Raw genomic sequence first — 22,685 nt, forward strand, 5'->3', positions numbered from 1 at the left:
GTACTCTATTTCGACTGTGCGTACGTTATACTTTACAAGACACATAAAGTACGCAAAAATACTTTATTTAAGGCCTTAAGTAAACATCGTAATTTTGTAAGCGATTATTCGAAATTCAGAGTATTTTTACATCAATAATATTGCACAGAAAAATGGCAAGCCATATTTATGGAACAACCTGATTTCCCAAATCTGTTCAAAGTAGTGTCACTTTCGCTGTCCGTTCCGGCCACTTCAGCATTTACAGAAAGAGTATTCTCTGGTATGAAAGCAAAGTGGCGGGACGACAGAAATAAAGCTTCATTAAAACTAATTAAAAATGAACTTTTAGTTTACTTAAATCTTTGTTTGCCCTGTGTAGAGGCTATTAATGTATTTAAGAGCGAGAGCAATTTGTTACTGGCTGCTAGGTGTAACAAAAAATATGTTTTTAGAAACAAAAAATAAAATAGTTTATTTTTATGCTGAGTACTTTTTTTTTAACCATTTAGTCGAGAAATACTTTATGTAAAGCCTGAAATGGTGGCAACGCTAATTGTAACGCCTGACCTAACCCCCCTCCCCCTTTCACATTCCGATACCTAACGCATGCATTGTAAAAGGTTACACTTGAATTCATAAAATAAAAATTTTAAAATTTCCAATAATAATCCACTTTTAATTAAACAATTACAATTACAATTTCCTTCCCTGTTAAGGTGTGGTGTCATCGTATCACGAGGCGCGTAACTATCATATTAGGGTAGGTAGTGTGATGCACTAAAACCCCAAGCGTTTAAGAAATTTTAACCGATGCCATGTATTATTTTTTTGTGTAATTAGGGTCTCAAAAATATTTTGCATCAGGGCCTTTGCTTATCTAACTACGCCACTGGGTATCACACTGCTTAACAACGGAATTTGATTTACAGGATGATTTAAATATCCTGGACAGTGCTTTGTTACTTACATTAATTAATATTTAATTATACATATTATAGCCTTTCTTATATTCAATAAGAATTTTTTGAATTTTTTTTACTGAACTCCTGGTGAAGATAGTGTCATGTTTTGGCGTTAGGGTTTCAGCTATTTAATGTTATTCTTTCAAACTTATTTTGGGGATACATTATCTTGGGACAAGCTATAGTATTACCTTTAAGTATAAGCAGACAACATGTCTGCTTCGCCACATTCATCAATCTATTAACGACAGTATTCATCGAATTTGCTAATCAAAATTAAAGCAATTTTTTATCCTGACCGAGTAGGCGGAATATAACAACAGATTATAAATTATTCACGAAGTGTGTTAACAACATCAGGATATTTGCAAAACCATGCCGATTCAAAAAGTCACTTATCAAGTCCAGAAATCGTAATCGTAAATAATTCTACAGTGTGTTAAGTATCATGTAAAACTAATAAGTAGTAACATTCTAAAAAGAAAACACATTTAATTTGTAATTACGTACTCTCTACTTGTGCTAAGGCAAAGTTTTAAATATTTTTTTAACGCCATGAAAGTATGAACTAAGGGGGCGAATTAAAGATAAAAAAATATATATAAAAGGTTGACGAATATTTAGAATGTACGTTATTTTATAGCACCAATGAAACCATTTAATATGCTCCAGGTTTTATTATTTTGAACCTGTCTTTCATAGATTAGAAACTAGTCTATTTTAAAACACCAAAAGGAGATAATTATTCTAAAATAGTCATTACGGATTATTTGTAAGCATTCTGTATTGTTTATTAACCTATTTTTTTTTTAATTAAAAACAGATTAATATAGTTTTTTACTGCCCCATCACTTTCGTATTTGGCTTTATCGTATAATTTTTACAAAATTAAATTATATTTTATTGCAAACTAGCTTTCTAATTGTTATTTATAAGGAGTAATGATCTCAAGGAGCAAATTGAAATTAATATATGTAATACCATTCTTATTCGCGACGTTTCGTCAACGAGTAATTGTTTAACCTCTTCAGGCGATAAATAATAATTATTAATACGTAGTTGGATTACATATATGCATTAAAACTATTTTAGAACTATAAATATCTGTAGACAACTGTATCTGTTGTTGTATAATCCTTATAAATAACAATTATTATTATTTGTGAGCGATATCAACATATTTAGCTTTGTAATTGTTTATAATAATTACAATTGTTATAATCAATAGACAATCAAAAAAGAGTAGTCTAGACAGGCTCGACAGGAGTCTAAACAGGACGAAGAACGAAGAACTGTCACGTTTTCTCTAATAAGACTGCAAAGAAGCCCGAATCATTATCATTACTTAATCTTTATATATCTTAAAACGAGAGTGAAGAATTAATTATCGAAGGCCTTGTCTTCACTTTCTCAAGAAAAATTGAACCCTAGTTCTTGTGAGGGGTTAAATACAGGGCATTAGCGAATTAATTTTGGAAATTAAATTTACCCACTGTAGAGCTCGTAGCTTAGCGGTAAAGTACTGGTGCGTAAAACCAAGGGCCCGCGTTCGATTCCCGGCGGAGGAGTGACAGTAACAAAAATTTTTTCTCATTGATTTGAAGTTATTTGTAGTGGGTAAAGTTAATTAAAAAAAAAAAATAATCCACTGGCTCTATTACTGATACAGGCAGAGATAAGTAACACCATAAACTATGATGATATGGATTATTTTGTCAATAAAAAGTTGTGTAAAGAAGTTTTTCATTTTTCAGTTATTAAATTTTTTCGGAAGAATGAGACACAACGTAAACAACAAAAACAGTTTGAAAGTTGACGGGTATGAGTCCTTCTACCATTAATAATTGTATCAATCTCGAATTAAATCATTTTTTAAACTGCACTTTACGAAACTTTTGAACTGTAGATTCCTATTTCAGATAGGTATCACTTAAATAACCGAATGATTGTCTTTATCACGTGAATGATTTTCTAGACAAACCTGCTACCAATTTGCATATTTACTGTGTCAGTTTGAGGCGATTTAAAATTTAAAATAAACCAAACACCAGACCGATTTGGAACCTCTGAATTAAATCGTTTATCACTTTTAAAACAGTTTGATTGTTGTATTATGTTTGACAATCATAACCAAGTTAATTTGTAATTTAAATTTACCATAAAAACGATTTTTAAATCTTTCGTAAATGAACTATAGGGGCATTGTAAAAGAAATACATATATTAAACCGTTTCTTTTGTTGATAAATTTTTTATAGTTTCAACTTTAACTTAGTTAAAATCCATATACAGTCAAACTTTCCTACTCGAACTCCTAAATTCAGTCACAAATTCGAATTTTTCTCTGTTTCAAAGACGTAGCTTCTGCATATTTTCTTTTTGTTTGTTTTCGTGCAAGAAGGGAAATGTTCAAAATACACCCAGCCGTCCGTACGACTGGGTAGTCAGATTCCTCGAACCTACCCACTAAAACCACTCTACCTCTTTCACATATCTGAAATAAATTACTTTTGGATTTACCCCCTTTACTTCCTCCGTGCCAAATTTTAAGGTCCTAGATTGAAGGAAAGTACTAAGCCCGGTAAGAAGTTTTTCATTTCGACATACCTACGGAATTAAAAAGCTGAATTATATAGTAATATCCCATTTCAACTGTGTGGAGTCCTGACAAGAACGCATTTTAAATTTTTTAACAATTGTGCTCTTTTTTGTTTCAGGTTTGTATGATGGCTGACCCTGGGACTCCTTCAGATGTTACCTCTGGAGGGGTTTCGCACATCAAAAAGGAGATGGAAGCCGCGTTCACAGAATGCTCTCCTTCAAATAGCGATATCTATTCACCTTCAACGACAACCGTAATACACGATGTCGGGGTGAGAAATATAACAAATTATAGGATACGTGGGTGCCTATGTAAAACTCATTTTTTTTATTCTTTTTTCATAAAATTTCAGATAGATTTCAGCGATAGATTAAGCCAGCAGCAATATGAGAGGAAAATTCGTTGTTCAACAAGTCCTGAACGACAATATTGCTCTTCGACCACGCAACCTCACATGGACTCAGGATTAGGAAGTGTAGATGTGAGTATTATGATACAAATTGCCCCATTCCGAATGTTTTTTTTGTGTAGAAGAAAGACTACTACAATAAAAAACAATTTTCAAACATCTTTTTGTCATTTTTAATTATATTACACTATTTACCTGTGGGGACCGGAGGGGACCTCTAAATTTGCAGAAGACCTTTCGTTCATAACAGTACCATAAATTTTTCTCTCACTGCACAGAATTTCCAAATTTCGTGCATAATAAAAAAAACGCAAAATTTCCCTTAAGCCGAAAATTAATCCGATACCCTTTCAGTAGCAGTTATCCAACAATATTTTTACAGAATATTGATATAAAAATCTATATTTACACACGACCTAAAAACATTAATTATCACCACCTCTAAAATTTTCTTATAAGTATTTTTGATTGCTAATCATTGGAGTGAGGGTAATTTTTGTTTTATAGATATTTTATTACGTTTTCTTAACTTTTTTCCTCTTTTACACACAGGATAATACAAAAGAAGATATACCTCGAAGATTATGCCTTGTTTGTGGAGATGTAGCTTCCGGTTTCCATTACGGGGTGGCATCGTGTGAAGCGTGTAAGGCATTTTTCAAAAGGACCATCCAAGGTAACTAGCTATACATATCTAAAGTCAATTTGGTCGACGATTTATCTAGACTGCTTACGGCGTGCTGATGAGGTGTAATAAGTTCGAAATCGTTATCCACGTCTGGTAGTTTTAGTAAATTATTATTAGCCAAGAACTTATTGATTTAGTTTATCACGTATATTATAAACTATGTTGAAGAAATGCATATCTTTGTTAGGCCTTTCTCAAGCATATGAAATACTTCTGTTAACAGCAATATTAGTAGATGGCGATATACTGCCATAACTAGAGATCATATATTTAATTAATCGGTATATTTATGCATTAATTCTATTATTTTTGCATTTCTCAATATTGTCCTATGTTACGGCTCAAAAGTAATTTTAAATTTTGATCAAATTATTATTGAAATTAGGACCAGATTAAAACATGAGAATATACTACTACTGTTATTTAGCTAGCCTTTTGAAATAGGAAACATAGAGTACACCTGTCCAGCCAATGGGGAATGTGAGATTAATAAAAGGAGACGAAAGGCATGTCAGGCATGCAGATTTCGGAAGTGTCTCCGTTCGGGAATGCTGAAAGAGGGCGTACGACTCGATAGGGTCCGAGGAGGAAGACAGAAGTACCGCAGAAACCCTGACATGCCATATCAAATACAGGTTGTTTCGGCAAGACCCAGTCTTGCTTTAGAAGGTATTTGATTTTCATATTTATTGTTACTTTTGGTCTTCATTTTATTCAATAACTAATTGCTTCGTCCACTAAAAAAATTGCATGATATTAAGTAGCAATATCGTGATAACTTTTATTTAAAATAAAGACTAAACGTATAAGGAATAAAATAGAATACAACTAAAAAACTTTAATTAGATTACATTATTTCTATTATACTAAGTATATTACTCCTATTATTTTTTTTTTTCAGATATAAAATTATTAGACATTCTTGCACAATGTGAACCGGATGTATTAGATATGAATACAGCCCTAGAACCGAGCAAACATCGTTTCCTTTCAATTCTCAGTGATTTGTATGATCGTGAACTTGTAAGCGTCATCGGCTGGGCGAAACAGTTACCCGGATTTACTGACATGTCTCTGAACGATCAGATGCGAATGCTTCAGAGCACCTGGGCGGAAATTTTAACCCTCACGCTTGCATATCGAAGTCTACCTCTCCTGAGTCTTGGACGTCTTAAATTCGCCTCCGATTTTACTATGGATGAAAGACAATGCAGGGATTGTGGAGCAGGAGAATTATACCAAACAGTAATTAATTAATATAATAAACACTCGATAATGTGAACCGAAGAAAACAGTAGTTGTTCACATTATCGATTCTTATTGTTCACGTTAACAAATGTTATAATGAGTATGTAATGAGCATCTATAATTAAGTAAATATACATATAATAAATAGATATAACAATAGTGAAATCTCCAAAGAAATCAGAAATTGTTCGCTGTGATGCCACAATAATAAAAACTATTTTTCTTTTTAGTTTACTCATATAGTGGAGAGAATAGATAACCTTTCGATTTTAAAAGAAGAGTACTACCTCATGAAAGCCCTAGTTTTAGCCAACTCTGATGCCCGATTAGACGAGTATCATTCTTTGAAAAAGTTTAGGGATTCCATTGTTATTTCACTAATTGATGCAGTTGGAATTCTTAGGTAAGAAATTAGTTACTATAAAGTTTATTCTCCTAAAACGTGCGTTATCAAAATTAATTTTATGTTTCTCGTCATATTTTAGTTTAATTTGAATTTAGACCAAAATAACAATCAAAATTATTTTTTCAATAACAATTTCTTTAGACATAAAAAATAACTGTACTGTTGTATGATTGATAAGCGAGTGGTTTTTTTTTATTGTATGTGCGACGTTTTTTAAGGCCTTCGACTGCATTTTTTCATACACAGCAATTATTACTGTGTATGCCAGCACTAAGGCAGGCAGATCAGGTGGTGCGAAAGTTTTGGATTGATGTCCATCATCAGGATATTGTGCCAATGAACAAACTATTTTTAGAAATGCTGGAAGCGTACAATCGGTAGCCTTACTGTCATAACAGAATATAATTAACTTTCACAAGATCTATATTGCGATCGTCGGATTTTTGTGCAATAATATTTATTGACAAACGCAAAAATCAAACCCTACCTTTGTCTGTCCATTTATAAGAAAAAGAAGTAATGTTTTTTTTATATATAAATGTACATGGAAAATTAATGCATACTATGATATTGCCCATGTTTCGTGGATGTCGTCTTAATTTTTTATCTCGAAGTTTATTTTTTTATTAAAACTTAGTAAATGCTATAGAATGAAAAATTTTATTTAAAGTTTGAGCCTACTTTATTTTTAGCTCTGCTTAAGTTTGTTATTTGGTTGTGGATATTTAACTTTTTATTTTTTTCAAAAATTGGCAATTTTATTTTTAAAGTTGAAGTTTGTGTTGCTGTTTTTATATTTAATTTACAAACATAAGACGATATCCATACACTATCAAACTCTAACGTATAATTAAGAACAACCCAGTGATAGCTAAATGTAGAAGATTACTTAGTTATTTTGTAAATATTATCTAGAAAAGAATTTATTTTACAAATAAATTTTATTATATCGTGTAACAAGGCAAGTTAGATAAATAAAAACCACAAAATAGAAGTAGCTGCGTGGTATTTTTAAAGAAAAGAGAAAAGGATAAAGGAAGACAAATAAAAAGTTTAACTGCAAAAACTGCTTTTAATTGAGTGAGATAAGCCGTAAACTGATTAAAGTACAAAAATTTCACCAAATTAATAATATTCCAGAACTTATTTAATAAATAAATAACTTTAATAAATGCCCAAAAGTAGAAAATTAAAGCTTCAATTTTCTAATTAAATTATTATGGAAATTTATACATTATTCTTCTCCTGCACCTTTTTTCTTGGCTATTCCTTCCTTCTGTTTTTTCGTCTTTTTCGATTCTTTTTCTACATCAATTGGGGCTGGTTTAACAAAAGGAATTTCTTCCCTATATATTTCAGGCAAGTAATGTTTTAATACCACTGGTATTTTGATTCCAGTTTGCGTTTGGTGTACTTCCAGGATAGCGCAAATTGTTCTAGTAACTGCACACATGGTAGCATTAAGCATGTGTACATAGTCCGTGGTTGCATTCATTTTCTTAGTTTGCCCATAACGTACCAGCAACCTTCTTGCTTGATAATCAAGGCAATTTGAACAAGACACTAGCTCTCTAAATGCTCCAGAGCCAGGAAACCAAGCCTCCAGGTCAAACTTTTTAGCTGCTGCATTATTTAAAGCTCCTGAAACTATGTTTACTATGCGATACGGAATTTGCAGTTCTTGGTAGAACTCTTCAGCGTTTAGTATCATCTCTTCAAACATTTCCCACGACTTGTTATCAAAAGGCGACGTTAGACAGAACTGTTCTACCTAAAATATACATATGTAACTCATGTATCTAATCTTAAAACTTACAAGACATCAAAAGGTACCTTTTCAAATTGATGTACCCTAAAAATGCCTCTCGTGTCTCGTCCATGTGATCCTACTTCTTGTCTAAAACAAGTTGAGACCCCAGCATACTTGATGGGCAGAGCGTTTTCAGAAATCCATTCGTCCCTATGGAATGCTGCAATTGGTTGTTCAGAAGTTGCTATTAAATATTTTTCTTCCACATCCTTGTCTTCTGACTTTTCACTACCTTTTCCTATAACTTTATATAGCTCTTCATCAAACTGAGACAACTGGGCAACTTCCTGCATCACCTACAAAATATTTTATAATTTTGAGTTCTAAGTATGTAACAAAAATGCCGGACCTCTTTTCTCATAAAAAATGGAGTATAGAGAGGACTGTACCCTTTTGTATTCAGTTTTTGCAATGCAAATTGAATCAATGCGAATTCTAAAAATACTGCAGGTCCTTTCATATAATAACCCCTTCCTCCAGACACAACGGCGCCTCTTTCACTATCCATTCCTAGAATTAAATATTACCACCATAACAACTCTGAAAACCTTTATTTACCATCAATCATATGGATTAAATCTACATGAGAGTATTTTTTTCTTTCTTCGCAGTTTCCAAAGGTTCTCTCAACTTTGTTATGATCTTCATCATCATCTACTGGTACTGATTCATGCAGATGGTTTCCCACCTCTCTAAGTGCGGCATTTCTTTCTTTCTCAGTCATTAAGAGGTCACTTTCATTTTGAACAATTGCATCATCAATTAAAGTCCGAACCTATCAAAAAAATTATAATACAGTGTAAGTGACAGGTGTTGTTACTATAATTTCACCTTTTTTATTTGATTAACAGTAAGTTTCTGCAAAGCATCTGCTGTTAAAGTCTCCAATATCGATTTAACATTCTCAGGTACATCATCATTTGGATCCCCTTGATTTTCTTTTCTCTTCATTTTCTCGCCAATCACTTTACTACACAAATTCTTTAACTTATTCCAGTTGTCTGCTTTATGCCTTAACTGTCTCCATAAGGCATCCTTTTCAATCACGGTATCTACTAAAGCTACATCTTTATATCGCTTCTTTTGATTATCCCTAACTTTTTCAGGATTTCCTCCTTTATCCGTTCGAAATAAATCTAAATCTAATACCATGTTTGTTTTAATTGCCTCTTGTTTAGGGTGATGCAAGTATTCACTGCAATGCGGTCATTCATCAAAAAGGTAAGGTTATACAACTCAAAAGTCAAACTGGTTGCATTCAGCTCACAGTAATTTTGATTTGAGTGAAATCCAAAACAGAATGACCGATCATAAACCGATCGCATTTTATATTTTACCGCCACGGTTTATTTTTCATGTGTTTTGTATTTGGTTAGGTTATAAAATAGACATTTATTAATATTTAGAGGAATAGAAATGTTAAACAATTGGCAAAAATTAGTTTGTTCCAGCAAAGAATTACAGTTACGAGGAACATTAAATGGAGGTCAAAGTTTTAGGTATATAAATATAAATACAATTGTTTATACTTTTATAATACTTTTCTTTAAGGTGGAAAAACGTCATTAATAAAAATGACAAGGAGGAACAATGGATAGGGGTATTTCAAAATAAAGTTTGGTTTGTAAAACAACACGAAGATCATCTTTTATATAAAGTGTTTGGTTCGTTTGAAAACATAAATAGTCAAGCGATATTAAAGGAGTACTTTAGATTAGATGATGTCAACTTATCACATTATTATGAAAAATGGTCAAAAATTGATTCAAATTTTAAAGAAGCTGCTGAAAATTTTAAAGGAATTAGAATATTGAAGCAAGATGTTGTTGAAAATATTTTCTCATTTATATGCTCCCAAAACAATCATATAAATCGGTGAGGGACAGTGAGATACATAGTAATGATAATAAACTATCTACAATGTAGTTATGTTAACTTCAATTTTCAGTATTTCAAGTTTGGTAGAAAAATTAGCTAGGCTGTTTGGTCAAAAAATATGTGACATTGATGGAACTGCTTATTATGGATTTCCCCCAGTAGAAAAGTTAGCTGACCCAGAAGTAGAACAAATATTAAGAGAAAATGGATTTGGATACAGATCTAAGTATATTAATAAAACAGCACAAGCTATTATTGGTAATGGAGGAGAAGAGTGGTTAGATAAAATTAAATCAATGAATTATGAAGATACAAAAAGGAACTTAATGACATTAACCGGGATTGGAGCTAAAGTAGCTACAGCCTTTATAAAGTATATATTATACTATACTCTACATTTTATTTTCTTTTAGGTAGCAGATTGCATTTGCTTGATGTCTTTTGGTCATTTACAAGCTCTACCAGTAGACACTCATGTTTATCAAATAGCTGCAAAATATTATTTACCTAAACTGGCAAAGCAAAAGACAATCACAGACAAATTATATAATGAAATAGGAGACTACTTTAGAAATTTATATGGTCCTTTGGCTGGTTGGGCACAAACGGTATGAAATGATACTTTTATTTGAATTGATTTTTTATTAAATGGAAAAAATACAACTAAATTTTTTTAATGTAAATAATTAAATGTTCTAGGTACTTTTTTGTGCTGATTTAAAAAAATTTCAAGAAATAGGAGAAAAGAGAGGTGCTAAAAACAAAACCTCTGTTCAAGAAGCACCACAAATCAAGCGGAAGAAACCTTGACATTACACTTGGAAGTAATAAGCTTTGTTTAGTTATGAAATAGGTGGTAAGTTATTGATTTATAGTATTTTATTTATCAGTTTTTTTTGTAAAAGCTTTCAGTGATCAAAGGACAAAATCTATAAATTGACAAATTAGCTATTTTATAATACTTTTTATTAACAAATCTTAATCGAACAGTTTGCTAAACCTTTTATAATATGTAACTACTCCTATCATAATAAGATATTAAATTAAACGTTAAATAGTGAACTTTTAAAATTGTTATCAAGTATAAAAACGAATGTAATTTATACTCTTACTAGTAATTTACTTCGCTTGTCGGAAGCACTTTGTTTTTTTTTTTATTTCTAAAAGTACTTGTTCTATGCACATTTTTTGTTTCCCAAAATTAAATCTTATCAAATTTAAACTTATTGAGTAAGGACGTATAATAGATCGTGTTATCTCTAATCGGGATGTTGGGTTCTAACGTGTTTATTTCGGTCTCCTTTTTGGCGAAATTCTCGACCGCATATTTCACAAGGAAAAGGACGTTCATCAGTATGAATTCGTCTGTGATTATTAAGTGCGTCTGCTCGAAAAAAGCGCTTTTCACAGATCTACAAATCCAGAAAATATTACATAGTTAATATCGAAATTGATTTCTTAAATGCATTGTTGTACTTACATCGCAACCATATCTTCGGTCGTTGGTATGGATAAGGCGATGCTGATAATAAACGGAACCTGTTAAGAAACATTTGTTGCAAACAGCGCATTTGAATGGCCTTTCACGAGTGTGTACTTTACGTATGTGGTCCTTTAAATCTGGTCTAATTGTATAACGAGCTTCACAACCTTCATGAGGACAAGCGAACGGTTTTATTCCTACATATAACAAGAAAATGCAATAAATTTTAATAAACAACAATAAAACGAAATAAAAACCTTGATGGAAACGCATGTGTTGCCACAGATGAGATGTTTGGGAGTAACTTCTTCCACATTGCTCGCACACGTAAGGTTTTAGACTCTGGTGTGCTCGACTATGGATAACCAGTGCTTTTGCACTGTGAACGACCTACAAATTACAAATAGCAATTATCGTCTGTTCACTAAAATATAAAAATAATTATGGTACCTGTCCACATTCGTCACAAGAGAAACTAGAAGCATGTTGTTTTTCCCTATGATCATCAAGATCTGCAACGCTTCTAAACACATCATTACATCTTTCACATTGGTACCTGTAGCATTCTTCTAAATCAAAAGACGGTTTCTTTATCTTGCCCTGTTTGGGCCATTTCCGCTTTCGACCTCGTTTCTTTTTTTCAGGCTCATTGTTATTATTGTCATTAATCTTTACATTATCCGCATCGTCATTTTGTCCATTTTCGTTGACAATAACTTCCTGTTTGACTTGTACCGTTCCATTCTCCAATATTTCCAGTTGATTTTCCTTATTGTCTTGCGACGTATCGATAATTTTGTCGATCTTATTTTCCTCCGAGACTTTTGTCATCGTGGTCAAGACATTCTCTATAAGTTTCACGAGACTGTCTTTATCTTCGAGGAACTTTTCGCAGTTGAAATTCTCGTCGCGTAACTGTTTAGTTTTCTCATTTTCATTCATTTGAATTTTCACGTCCTTCGAGTTGAACATTTTCGCAGTGTAATGTTTCTTTTTTATTTTGTGATTATACAAGAGCTCGTGAGATTTGAATGTACGATCGCAATATTCGCAATAGGTCATTTTCGGTAAATAAAATAAATTTGCTTTGTCTGAACACTGGCTCATCCAGTGTTTACAGGCTACTATATAAGATTCAAAAGTTTCATCGCAAGTTGAACATCCGTAATTAGTTGAAGTGTCGTGTAACTTTTGGTGAGACAAAAGCGCGTTCTTTTCTGCGTATGTTCGATTGCAAAATTCGCATTGCAAAAGGATCTCAGTTAATATTTTTTCAATGTTTAGTTGGCAGTTATCGTCCTCCACATTTGAACTTTCCGAATTCATATTTCTGACTGATTTTTGTCCTTCAAAATTTTGCAAACAAACTTCCAAATTATTATTCGTTACCTATAAGAATATTTCGAAAATAAAATGCTGTAATAATTTAAGTGTGAGTGAACTGCTCCTGAAGCTGCAAGTCTTATCTTATTTGTAGAAGTTACTATCGGTGAAACTAATTCATCTAACTGAAGTATTTATGGGGAAATTGAGGATAAAATTAAAAAACAATAGCAAAAAAATGTCTTAATTCTGAATTTTTTCAGTACAGTAAATCCTTGGCACCTCAACTTCATTTTTTCTTCTAGTTTCATAATCCAAAGTGTACATTTTTTTCCAAATGTATTAGATGAGTAATTAATTTTATTTTAATTATTTTGCTTCTGTTTAATCGGATAAAAAATGTGATTTTGATTACGCCTTAAAAAACACAAGTTTGTGTGTAGAAGAAAATTAGTCATAAACACAAAATATTTCGCTTTAGTCAAAACCAGTACGAAATTCATTCTATTTTATTAGATAAATATGAGACTCATAGCTATGGGAGCAGACCACCAATGCTTACAAATAACTAAATTACTTATGGACAAGATTTTTTTACAAGAATGTCAGAATCAACGCTTACTTCATAAAGTTAACATAAAAAAAATGAAAGCAGTGATAAAACAAATAAAAACTTTGAAATTTAATTACCTGTAGCTTCCTATTATCACCACCTTCTGAGAATGTCTTGTAATTGCAAGTTTCACTATGTTTGTTAGCAAATGCAGGAGTTGCGAAAACTTGGGTACATCTGGTACATTTCCAAACGGTAACGTCACTTCGGTAAAATTTTGAAATATCTCCCGCTTTTTTGCAGTGATTTTCAATATGAATGCGTAAACGGTTTTCGCTAACAAATTGTTTTTTACAGTGTTCACACACGTTTTCTTTGGTGTTCTTGTGACTAGTTTGATGTCGTTCCAAATTATTTTTACTTACGAACTGTTTACCGCAAGTTGTACAATCGTACTTTATTCGCATACCTTTATCAATATCTCTCACATCTGCGTCAGGCTTTAGTACTACTTTTTCTGCATTAAATTCACATTGATGTCTTTGATATTGGTATTTTGTTGGAAAATTGGTATCACAGTTCTGGCAGCGTATCATTATAGGAATGTTTGGAATTTTACTTTGCTGTTTGGGTTTCACGATAGATATATTATTTAAAAATGATTTGCAGTCTCCAGGATCGTTTAATACTGTACTTATTTCAGTGGCATAGTTTAATGGATTTAGGTCTTCTACTGCCCCAATTTTTATTATTGTAACAGAGGAATCCTCAGGTTCTAAATAACGATAACTTAAATTTACTTTGTTTTCTGGAATAAAATTCCAGTTCGTTTGGGGTGTTAATGTAATATCCTCTGTTGAAATTGGTATTTTAGCAATCACTTCTTGTGTAACCACATCTTCTTCATATTGCATCGAGTTAACGTTTCCCGCCTCATCGAATTGATGGACTGTTAAAAATATATTATTCGGATTATTCATATTAACTACTTGAACCACTAGATATCTTTAAAGCAGTTATTTTCTATCAAAATAGCTTTGCTTTTCAACTGCACGATAACTTTGAGAAAATTTCTTGCCTTAAACAATTTTTGTTTTCGAATCGCTACTAAAGCAACGCAACAATTGAAATTCGTTTGTTTAATTTCCGTTTGCAAAACCGTTTTTAATAGGTTTCTTCAATATAGAAAAAGATAAAATAACATTGAATCTTCTTGAAATAAATGCAAAATCGAACATTTGTATTAAAATATTGTAACTTGTAAGGCATTTAAAATTTTAAATTTTAAATTCATAAAATAAAAAACCTATAAATGATTAGGAAGTTTTACTGCAAGACAGTTGGTAGCATTTGGAAAAAAACATATATCATGGCAGTTCTATGTTTTGACTATCTATGGTTCTGACAGTGATTGGTACGTGAAACTTGGCCTTGACAGACCACAGCAATAGTATTTGTTGATAAGACAAATTATTAAAATAGAACAAAATTAATTATATGGTGGTTCATTGTAATTATAAACTACAGGACTAATTTTCCATGTTTGATAAGTAATATACCGTAAATAATAATGGAAAAAATAGTAATTTTCGGATCAACCGGCATGACCGGTGTTTGCGCAGTAGATGCTGGGGTTAAAAAAGGTAAATTAGTTTTAATTTTTTAATTTGTAATATATTTACATTATTAAATTTAAGGTTTGAATGTAAGAGCTTTTGTGAGAGACCCTGCAAAGCTTCCGGATCATCTGAGAAACAGTGTTGAAGTGGTTAAAGGGGATGTTTTAAACTACACTGATGTATTAAACGCAATTAAAAATGTAACAGCAGTGGTTGTTGCTTTAGGGACTCGTAATGATTTAAAGCCGACAACTGACCTTAGTGAAGGCATGAAAAATATTATAAAAGCTATGAAAGAACTTAATGTTGAAATTATATCAGTATGTTTGTCTGCATTTTTATTTTATGATCCAGAGAAAGTTCCTGCTGTATTTAAACACCTTAATGCCGATCACCAACGTCAGTATGATGTTCTTAAAGAGTCTGGTTTGAAGTATATAGCTGTTTTTCCGCCTCATATAGCAGGTACAACAACATGTTTTATTTTATGTTACTTTAAATCATTAAAATCATTGCTCATAGATCAACCTGGTGCTCAGTATGAAATTAAACATGATGCTTCTCCAGGACGTGTAGTTTCTAAAAATGATTTAGGTCGATTTTTAATTGAGAGCTTAATTCAGCCTGAACATTATGGAAAAGTGTGTGGTATTTGCACAAAATACTAAACAACTTTATGTAAAAGTAGTGGATATTTTCAATAGTGTGAGGTGAAAGGTGAGTGAAAGGAGTTGGTTATTGTAATATTTTACCCATTTACAGTTTTTATACTCTAATATTGAAATAATAAGAAAACATGAATTGATTAAGCATTCAATTACATATTTAGTTATAATTTTAAACCAAATTACAAAATTAACTTTTGATGAAACGTAAGTTCAAAATTGGTTTGTTGAAATTACAATAAAAATTTTGTTTTTTATATTTTTTCCTTAAAAGAATTGCTATTATTTATCATCTTACTTTATTTGCATATCTGTAGCTCCACCTTAAAAGAAACTTAGTGTAAGTCTAACATAAGTATATGTTATATTTAAAGGAAATATAATTTGTAAGCAATTCATTGATATGTTTCCTTTTCACAGCAACAATTCGTTACAAATAAGTAATAATTTATTAAATAACTTTAATTTAAAGCATTTAATTTTGTTCTGTGATATATTCAAGATGACGGTTTATAAAATTATCATTTTAATTTTGAATGATGCAGTAGTTTTTATTATACCAAGCCCCATCTTTTGTGACTTCTGTTACTGTTTAAAATTTGCAACGTTCGAAATTCTTAGGAGAAATATTGCAATTATTGTAAACAAGGTATTGGGTTGAAGTAATTATATTTCATAATTATATTTTAATCGACAAAATAACTATCAATTGTATTTTAATTTTTCACAATACAAGTTTTGAATAAGCACAATAGTCGTTAAAATCTGATCTCATAAATATTTAAATGAAGCACACACTTAACAAAAATGCTAATGGATTTCGTTTTTTCCATAAACATTTTTAATGAAACACACATTAATAAAAATATTGTAAGATAACACGTAAAATTGTTAGGTATTCTTCAACGACCTCTGTAATGTATAATTTACTTTAATTATATAAAAAATGCAGCTTTCCCTTTTCGTTCCTATTATCTTTTCAAAATTTAAAAGTCATGATAAGATTTACAATATATATCATAGTTTAAATAGAAGTCCAAATAAGTGGATATGAAAAAATTTAATAATAATACCGTTTGTAAAAAACAATAAATATCTATTTTATGAACCAGAAAGAAAGTTGCATCCTTGTTATAAAAATAAAAAAGAACTATGCCCAGTTTGGTTCTCAGCAGATCTTATGATTTACATGTGGTGGGTATGTGAGAAGGAATAGGTCTCTATATTTCAGCTTTTTGTTCTTCAGCAGAAGATTCTAATACCAGGAATATGTTTTCGGTTGACTCTGCAATGCTTACACGTCTTCTTATTATAGGTGTTACCCATATAACAGATACCATTTAAGATGATTCCCTTACCACTGGTTGGCTTCCTCCAGCTAATATATCTATCGTGAGTTCGTCTACCCCTCGCAAGACGGACACCAGAGGCATCACCATCATGATTATCCGAATTTGTTTACCAAGACGGTATAGAATGCGTTTAGGAACATAGCTCTGATAAACAGAAAACGCCAAAAAAATCCAAGATAGGTACGTTACTTGGAAATATCCGTCACTGCGGGGAAATTGAATATGTAATAAGAGACTTTGGAACATAGTACCCTAGTGGCTCGAATTAGAATGTTGCAACTATGTTTAATTTTAGCTATATTTTTTTCTATAAGAAGCTGGGCATGGTTCTTTCAATTCGTAAATTGTTTACTTTTCATTTTCAATTCTTTCACACTTGCAAAAATGAAAATTTTATACATCGCGTTTCATATATATCTTTTTCTTTTGAAACTTTAGTAGTGGATTACCATAATTTAGTGGCGGAGGAGGTGGAGGTACCGGAGGAGTCGGTTGAGACGAATTATTATTCGCTTTTCTTATCATTGAATTATTTGTTAAAACAGAATTATTTGAATTAAAATTTGAAATTTTATTATTTAACGGACCACCATAAATGCTAACAGGTTCGCATTGACTATATCCTAATTTAAAATAAAAAGATATACGATCTGTTGTAGATAAATAAATTGTCTTCAAATTTAAATTATTCTTACAATGTTTCTCTGCTTCTCTCATAAGAAACGAACCATATCCTTTACCACGTAATTTCCTATCAATAACAACAGATTCGATGAAACATGCATGTTTTATGGATGGTATTGGTGATAGCTTACAATGACCAATAAGTTCCTTGTTTATTAAAAGTATTAAAGAAGTTGGCAAAGAATCAGAAGAACTTTTTAAACTGTGTAGCCGTGCTGCATCGCTCCTTTTCCATTCATTGTTTAATAAACGACAGCATTGCAATGTATATTCCGGAAAATGGTGTAATGGCACAACTTTCAAGTCAGATTCTAAAAAAAAATGAAAATGTTGAAATGTCAGGTACATTTTCCTTTAATTTTTGATTTGAAAGTTCCCGCAACTTTAAGCACACTTAAAAGCTACCAACATATAAAAATGACATTATATAATGTTTATAAGAACAATATTCTTTTTAAATTGTATTTTAATTAAACACTTTTGATATTTAATAATAAAACGGAATACGAAAATTAGTAATCTTCAAAACTGTATACACTTAATGTGTGAAATTAATCAAATGTTATGACATTTTTTGATTAACAACATAACCTAAACAGTAAATTTGGCAATTGCTGTTTTAAATAAGCTGTGTAAGTTTGTATTTTAAATATAATTCTATAAAAGTTTTTACCTTCCAATTGTAAGTCCATATTAAAAATCTTCATAAAACTTTTGATGTACAGAACAGAAACACTAATAATATTCATTTAAAGGAAATTGACTAATTTGCATTATAGAAATGGAAAAGATGGCGGAGTTGTAAAGAAGACTAAATTGTGAAAATGTATCATTTTAGACCCTGTTACATGCTTGCAAATAATTTTCCATGATGATCCCTAGCAGATTGGGGCTAACACCAGGGATTCCTGATCATCCACTTTGCACATCATGGCATGATTCAGCTTGGATTCCTATTTTAAACACAGGAAATGTAATGGACTACTTTTCAGAAAGATCTAATCCATTTTTTGATAGGACATGTAATAATGAAATAGTAAAAATGCAGCGCCTTAATCCAGATCAGTTGCAGTAAGTGCTTTTGTAAATAAAATTTTTAAGGATTGTTTTTCATTTAAAGCTGTTTATTAAAAGTTTAAAATTTTAAAACCATATATTTATTGTACAATCTGTTTTAGAAATATGACTGGTTTAGAGTATGTATTGCTTCATGTTCAAGAACCTATTCTATATGTGATAAGAAAACAGCATAGACACAGTCCTACACAAGTTGTTCCTTTTGCTGATTACTACATAATTGCTGGAATTATATATCAGGCTCCTGATTTAGCAACTGTATTAAATTCAAGACTGGTAATATTTACTTTTTTATTTGATATTTATTAATATTAGATATTAAAAGTGAATTAGAGAATCAATATCAATTCAGTTATCATGTTAAGGATGGTGCCAGCTTTATTAGAAACATTAAATTATATTTCTTAAACAGTAGTAATAAATATTGTGAAATCATTAAAAATTAATAAGCAATTGGGCCATACTTACAGTATATTGTTATTGAATAAATTTGACTACAAGGCACTCCAGTTTCATACAGACTATACTTAATAAAAAATTCATTCGACATAACAACATAAATAATAAAAGCTTAGTTAAAGTTACAAAAAGTTGTTTTTCGCAAAAAACAAATTACATCGATTACGAGTCGCTGTCGTGGCAGGCGAGCATTTATTATAAACTAGTTTAAATTAAATTTTAAAGTTTCACTCGTTTTTATAATAAATGCTCAGAAACGTATGACAAATTTCGACGTTCATGTGTTAATACAAGATGTATTTTCAGTTGTCGGCAGTACATCACTTACAGTCAGCTTTTGAAGAAGCTTCTAGTTATGCAAGATATCATCCTAGTAAAGGTTATTCATGGGATTTCAAAAGGAGTGGAATTGATAAAGTTAAAAAAGAAGAGAAACCAAAGGAGGAAGCAAGTTCCTTATTTCAAAGACAAAGGGTGGACATGCTTCTAGGTGAGCTGATTAAAAAGTTTCCTTTGCCTCAGCCCCAACTGCCAAAAATTAACCCCACAGCAGTTGTAAAAACTGAACCAGAAAATGGAACTACAGAAAATAAAGAGAGTAAGAGTGATAAACAAGAAAAGATAAAGCCACCACCAGAAAAGAAACCGAAAATAAATTGATTTCTTTATGTATGTATATAGGAGACTAATTTTTTAAATAATAATAGTTAAATATTTTTGTACACGTTTTTTTTTTTAATTAAAAATTAAAATCAATCGATTTACTAAAAAGAAGATTTAAATTTCATTTTATCGTTTCTGTAATCTTTAGTTTGCACGTTTCTAAATAATAAATATTTAACTTGTGTCGTTATTCGCAAAAATAAAGTTTTCTCATAAATTTTAAGTAATTTGTGTAATTGTTGCTAACAATTCGAGTAACATTCAAATAATACTTAACCTTGGCTAAATAAATCTAGAATTCAAACGAGGAAAATGGAAAACAATAATAAGAGATAAAGCTCATGTCATCCATTTCTATTGGATATAGGATTTTCTGTGGGTATATTGAAGGTCTGATAATTTGGATCTAAAATATATCTATATAAAATACAGAGAAAAGAAAAGCCAAGAAAAAGTGTCATTTCGCGGAAACGGTTTCTGTTATTGAATTAGTACACATACGCATTTTACGAAAATATTCGTAATATATTTATTTTGTTACTAGTGAGAAACTTAATTCGTCAAAACGGGTATTCAACGAACAATGAGTGATGATGATCGCGACATTGATGTTGAAAGCGACGTATGTATTAATTTGTCTATGTCCATTACAGATCAATTTGCAAAAAGTATATTATTTTTAAGGAAGGAGAAGACTCCGACTCTCGGCAGCAAAGTCTCAGGCAGTCGTCAAACAGCCAGTATTATTCACAGGTAACTTGCATTTCTTAAAGTTTCCTCTAGCAAAATAACGTTTTTTCTTAACAAGTTTCTGTTGTATGATATAAATCGTTGTGTTTCAAGGCAGAAAAGCGAGCACATCATAATGCCTTGGAAAGGAAAAGAAGAGACCACATAAAAGATAGTTTTAGTAGTTTGAGAGATTCAGTACCTGCTCTTAATGGGGAAAAAGTAGATAAAAGGTAATGCACTGTATTAATGGATAAACTAATAAATTATTTTGTAGGCTAGTAGGGCCCAAATTTTAAAAAAAGCCGCTGAATATATACAGTTTATGAGAAGAAAAAATAATGCCCACCAGCAAGACATTGAGGACCTCAAAAGACAAAACAGTTTACTTGAAGCACAAAGTAATATCTTACTTTTTAATTAATGAATTAATATTGTTAAAGGCAGTTAGTGATTCCTTTTGTAGTACGAACACTGGAAAAGGCTAAAACATCAAATTCTTTTGGATTGGAAAATTCTGTTGGAAAGGACAGTAGTTTTAATGAATCTGAATCTGATACATCAGACACAGAGAGTTCATTACCAAGACGACACAAGAAATTGAAAGTTGGGGCATACCACTGACTAATTATAGCAATGATGAATTATGTGACACTGATAAATTGATGTCGTAAGTGTTAAAAATCACTTGAACAATATACTTGTACGTTTTTTTTTTATTACAGAGGGTAAAATTGTAGGTAAACAGCTTTTCTTTATGTTAACATCAACTAGCCAATTAAATACAAAAAATTATATTACTCTCAAAAAACGTTAATTAAGACATATATGTACATAATATTTAATACAAAACACTTCATTGCCCTTCTGCAGGAAAGTATTGTAGAATAAATAATACTAAATATTGTATATTCTTGTTTAGTGATATATATTAAAAATCTCTTCCATTGTGTTGAAACAATGTTGTACAATTATCTAAAACTTATTAGTTTAATAAATTTTGTTTTTAAAGCACGTTATTTATACAAGGTGTACTGCAATCATCACATAAACCAGTAGCTTACACTTTGTGACAGAAAATGAAAATCCAAGAGGACAACCTGTATATGTGCTACTCCTTGCTCGCTTGCTGTATACTCCATAGTAATATTGGTTGATTATGTTGGTAAGACAATTTAAACTGCTCATTACAAATCTATGTTACAGATTACAATCTTATATTATCTATGGCACTTTATAGCATAGATTGTTTTACACATCGACGTTTACTAATGGACATGCCTTAGCGATCAGAATTGTGGTACAACAAAAGAAAGAGATGGAACGAAGTTTCGGACAATATTCATCTCTCTTACGATAGTGCGTAAGCGTGTCATGAAAGAGATAACACTAGTTCTAAACCATACACCATCTCCCTCACTTTTCGACCCAAGAAATTATAACAACGATATACGGCTAAGGCACGTCCATTAATATATGTCTATGGTTTTACAAGCATCAGTTGTTTAGATGTCTATGATTGTTTACAGTTTGATGTGTGAAAAACAAAACATGTAATACAAGTTAAATTTGTATATTTAATGATTGATTACCAAAAGCAACAAATTAATTTATCTAATACTTCAAATGCAGATTCTTTGAGCAGATATACGAGCAAATCGTCCGCCATCTTCTCAAGACACCTGTTTGGATTTGTCCAGGTTAGTCTCAATTATTTTAATCCAGAATCATTAATTAGGTCAGACTATGATGGTTCTATTTTAAATTCACTTATTAGGATATATTGTGGGCACTTCGGAATAGTATTCTTTATTATGAATTGATGATGATGAAGGGTATATCCATTTGCAACAGAATAGTTGAGCCATTAGTTGCTTGCTGTGGTTGCTTGCAAAAAAGCAATTTCAATTAAAACATCGCAATAATTATGAAAGATTTAAAAAAGGGCGAATCAATATGTTTGGCATAATGATTAATAAATATCTGCGCAAAACACCTGAAGTAGGAATAAAAAAGTCAAAATATATTTCCCTTTATTGTAATCGTTTATTTAAGGTTACTTAAATAAGGGTTCAGTCATTTAAATCAAACCTG

The 22,685-nt window shown here is 31.2% G+C and overlaps 8 protein-coding genes across 17 annotated transcripts in view; 5 read left to right on the forward strand and 3 right to left on the reverse strand.

Moving 5' to 3' along the window:
* The window catches only part of LOC108739504 (steroid hormone receptor ERR1), a 33,216-nt gene extending 25,923 nt beyond the window's left edge, over positions 1-7,293 (forward strand). For both annotated transcript variants that reach the window (XM_018473420.1, XM_018473419.1), the window contains 7 exons: positions 3,661-3,816; positions 3,898-4,026; positions 4,507-4,630; positions 5,087-5,311; positions 5,544-5,887; positions 6,121-6,293; positions 6,515-7,293. In XM_018473420.1, the coding sequence (XP_018328922.1) occupies positions 3,667-3,816; positions 3,898-4,026; positions 4,507-4,630; positions 5,087-5,311; positions 5,544-5,887; positions 6,121-6,293; positions 6,515-6,677 (1,308 nt within the window). In that variant the 5' untranslated portion in view covers positions 3,661-3,666 and the 3' untranslated portion in view covers positions 6,678-7,293. The remainder of the gene's footprint in view (positions 1-3,660; positions 3,817-3,897; positions 4,027-4,506; positions 4,631-5,086; positions 5,312-5,543; positions 5,888-6,120; positions 6,294-6,514) is intronic.
* A 61-nt stretch (positions 7,294-7,354) lies between these two features.
* Positions 7,355-9,343, reverse strand: LOC108739503 (serine--tRNA ligase, cytoplasmic). Its single transcript, XM_018473418.2, has 5 exons — positions 8,938-9,343; positions 8,665-8,881; positions 8,456-8,616; positions 8,130-8,402; positions 7,355-8,067 (listed from the first exon to the last, which is right to left on the reverse strand). Exons 1-5 carry the CDS (start codon positions 9,256-9,258, stop codon positions 7,531-7,533), a joined length of 1,509 nt encoding a protein of 502 aa, XP_018328920.1. The 5' UTR covers positions 9,259-9,343; the 3' UTR covers positions 7,355-7,530.
* A 79-nt stretch (positions 9,344-9,422) lies between these two features.
* On the forward strand, positions 9,423-14,839 carry LOC108739505 (N-glycosylase/DNA lyase). Of its 3 annotated transcripts, none has more exons than XM_018473422.2 (6): positions 9,423-9,605; positions 9,658-9,981; positions 10,055-10,337; positions 10,398-10,592; positions 10,684-10,840; positions 14,752-14,839. In XM_018473422.2, exons 1-5 carry the CDS (start codon positions 9,523-9,525, stop codon positions 10,792-10,794), a joined length of 996 nt encoding a protein of 331 aa, XP_018328924.1. In that variant the 5' UTR covers positions 9,423-9,522; the 3' UTR covers positions 10,795-10,840; positions 14,752-14,839. The 3 variants fall into 3 exon arrangements, with proteins under 3 accessions (XP_018328924.1, XP_018328925.1, XP_018328923.1); XM_018473423.2 differs by lacking the exon at positions 14,752-14,839 and adding an exon at positions 10,890-10,988; XM_018473421.2 differs by lacking the exon at positions 14,752-14,839 and having other exon boundaries at positions 10,684-10,986.
* Positions 11,145-14,601, reverse strand: LOC108739502 (zinc finger protein Xfin-like). 2 transcript variants are annotated; one of them, XM_018473417.2, is made up of 5 exons: positions 13,481-14,601; positions 11,918-12,856; positions 11,725-11,857; positions 11,465-11,664; positions 11,145-11,396 (listed from the first exon to the last, which is right to left on the reverse strand). In XM_018473417.2, the coding sequence occupies exons 1-5, from the start codon at positions 14,321-14,323 to the stop codon at positions 11,244-11,246; spliced, it is 2,268 nt and encodes a 755-aa protein (XP_018328919.1). In that variant the 5' UTR covers positions 14,324-14,601; the 3' UTR covers positions 11,145-11,243. The 2 variants fall into 2 exon arrangements, with proteins under 2 accessions (XP_018328919.1, XP_018328917.1); XM_018473415.2 differs by having other exon boundaries at positions 11,465-11,857.
* LOC108739508 (flavin reductase (NADPH)) lies at positions 14,789-17,503 on the forward strand. 3 transcript variants are annotated; one of them, XM_018473427.2, is made up of 4 exons: positions 14,789-14,986; positions 15,041-15,427; positions 15,485-15,679; positions 17,418-17,503. In XM_018473427.2, the coding sequence occupies exons 1-3, from the start codon at positions 14,914-14,916 to the stop codon at positions 15,628-15,630; spliced, it is 606 nt and encodes a 201-aa protein (XP_018328929.1). In that variant the 5' UTR covers positions 14,789-14,913; the 3' UTR covers positions 15,631-15,679; positions 17,418-17,503. The 3 variants fall into 3 exon arrangements, with proteins under 3 accessions (XP_018328929.1, XP_018328928.1, XP_018328927.1); XM_018473426.2 differs by lacking the exon at positions 17,418-17,503 and adding an exon at positions 16,943-17,301; XM_018473425.2 differs by lacking the exon at positions 17,418-17,503 and having other exon boundaries at positions 15,485-16,025.
* On the reverse strand, positions 17,364-18,425 carry LOC108739506 (N-acetyltransferase 6). The gene is made up of 2 exons (XM_018473424.2): positions 18,337-18,425; positions 17,364-17,974 (listed from the first exon to the last, which is right to left on the reverse strand). Exons 1-2 carry the CDS (start codon positions 18,410-18,412, stop codon positions 17,373-17,375), a joined length of 678 nt encoding a protein of 225 aa, XP_018328926.1. The 5' UTR covers positions 18,413-18,425; the 3' UTR covers positions 17,364-17,372.
* On the forward strand, positions 18,080-19,921 carry LOC112905463 (mediator of RNA polymerase II transcription subunit 6). 2 transcript variants are annotated; one of them, XM_025977972.1, is made up of 4 exons: positions 18,080-18,345; positions 18,502-18,734; positions 18,842-19,016; positions 19,506-19,921. In XM_025977972.1, the coding sequence occupies exons 2-4, from the start codon at positions 18,532-18,534 to the stop codon at positions 19,857-19,859; spliced, it is 732 nt and encodes a 243-aa protein (XP_025833757.1). In that variant the 5' UTR covers positions 18,080-18,345; positions 18,502-18,531; the 3' UTR covers positions 19,860-19,921. The 2 variants fall into 2 exon arrangements, with proteins under 2 accessions (XP_025833757.1, XP_025833756.1); XM_025977971.1 differs by having other exon boundaries at positions 18,081-18,295.
* Positions 19,922-20,236: 315 nt separating this feature from the next.
* On the forward strand, positions 20,237-22,235 carry LOC108739490 (protein max). Of its 3 annotated transcripts, none has more exons than XM_025977963.1 (6): positions 20,237-20,484; positions 20,547-20,615; positions 20,706-20,813; positions 20,869-20,992; positions 21,058-21,261; positions 21,317-22,235. In XM_025977963.1, the coding sequence occupies exons 1-5, from the start codon at positions 20,446-20,448 to the stop codon at positions 21,213-21,215; spliced, it is 498 nt and encodes a 165-aa protein (XP_025833748.1). In that variant the 5' UTR covers positions 20,237-20,445; the 3' UTR covers positions 21,216-21,261; positions 21,317-22,235. The 3 variants fall into 3 exon arrangements, with proteins under 3 accessions (XP_025833748.1, XP_025833749.1, XP_025833747.1); XM_025977964.1 differs by having other exon boundaries at positions 21,332-22,235; XM_025977962.1 differs by having other exon boundaries at positions 21,058-22,235.
* Positions 22,236-22,685: the final 450 nt, after the last annotated feature.

This window comes from Agrilus planipennis, unplaced genomic scaffold (assembly GCF_000699045.2).
Source record: "Agrilus planipennis isolate EAB-ADULT unplaced genomic scaffold, Apla_2.0 scaffold34, whole genome shotgun sequence".
Classification (NCBI taxonomy): domain Eukaryota; kingdom Metazoa; phylum Arthropoda; class Insecta; order Coleoptera; family Buprestidae; genus Agrilus; species Agrilus planipennis.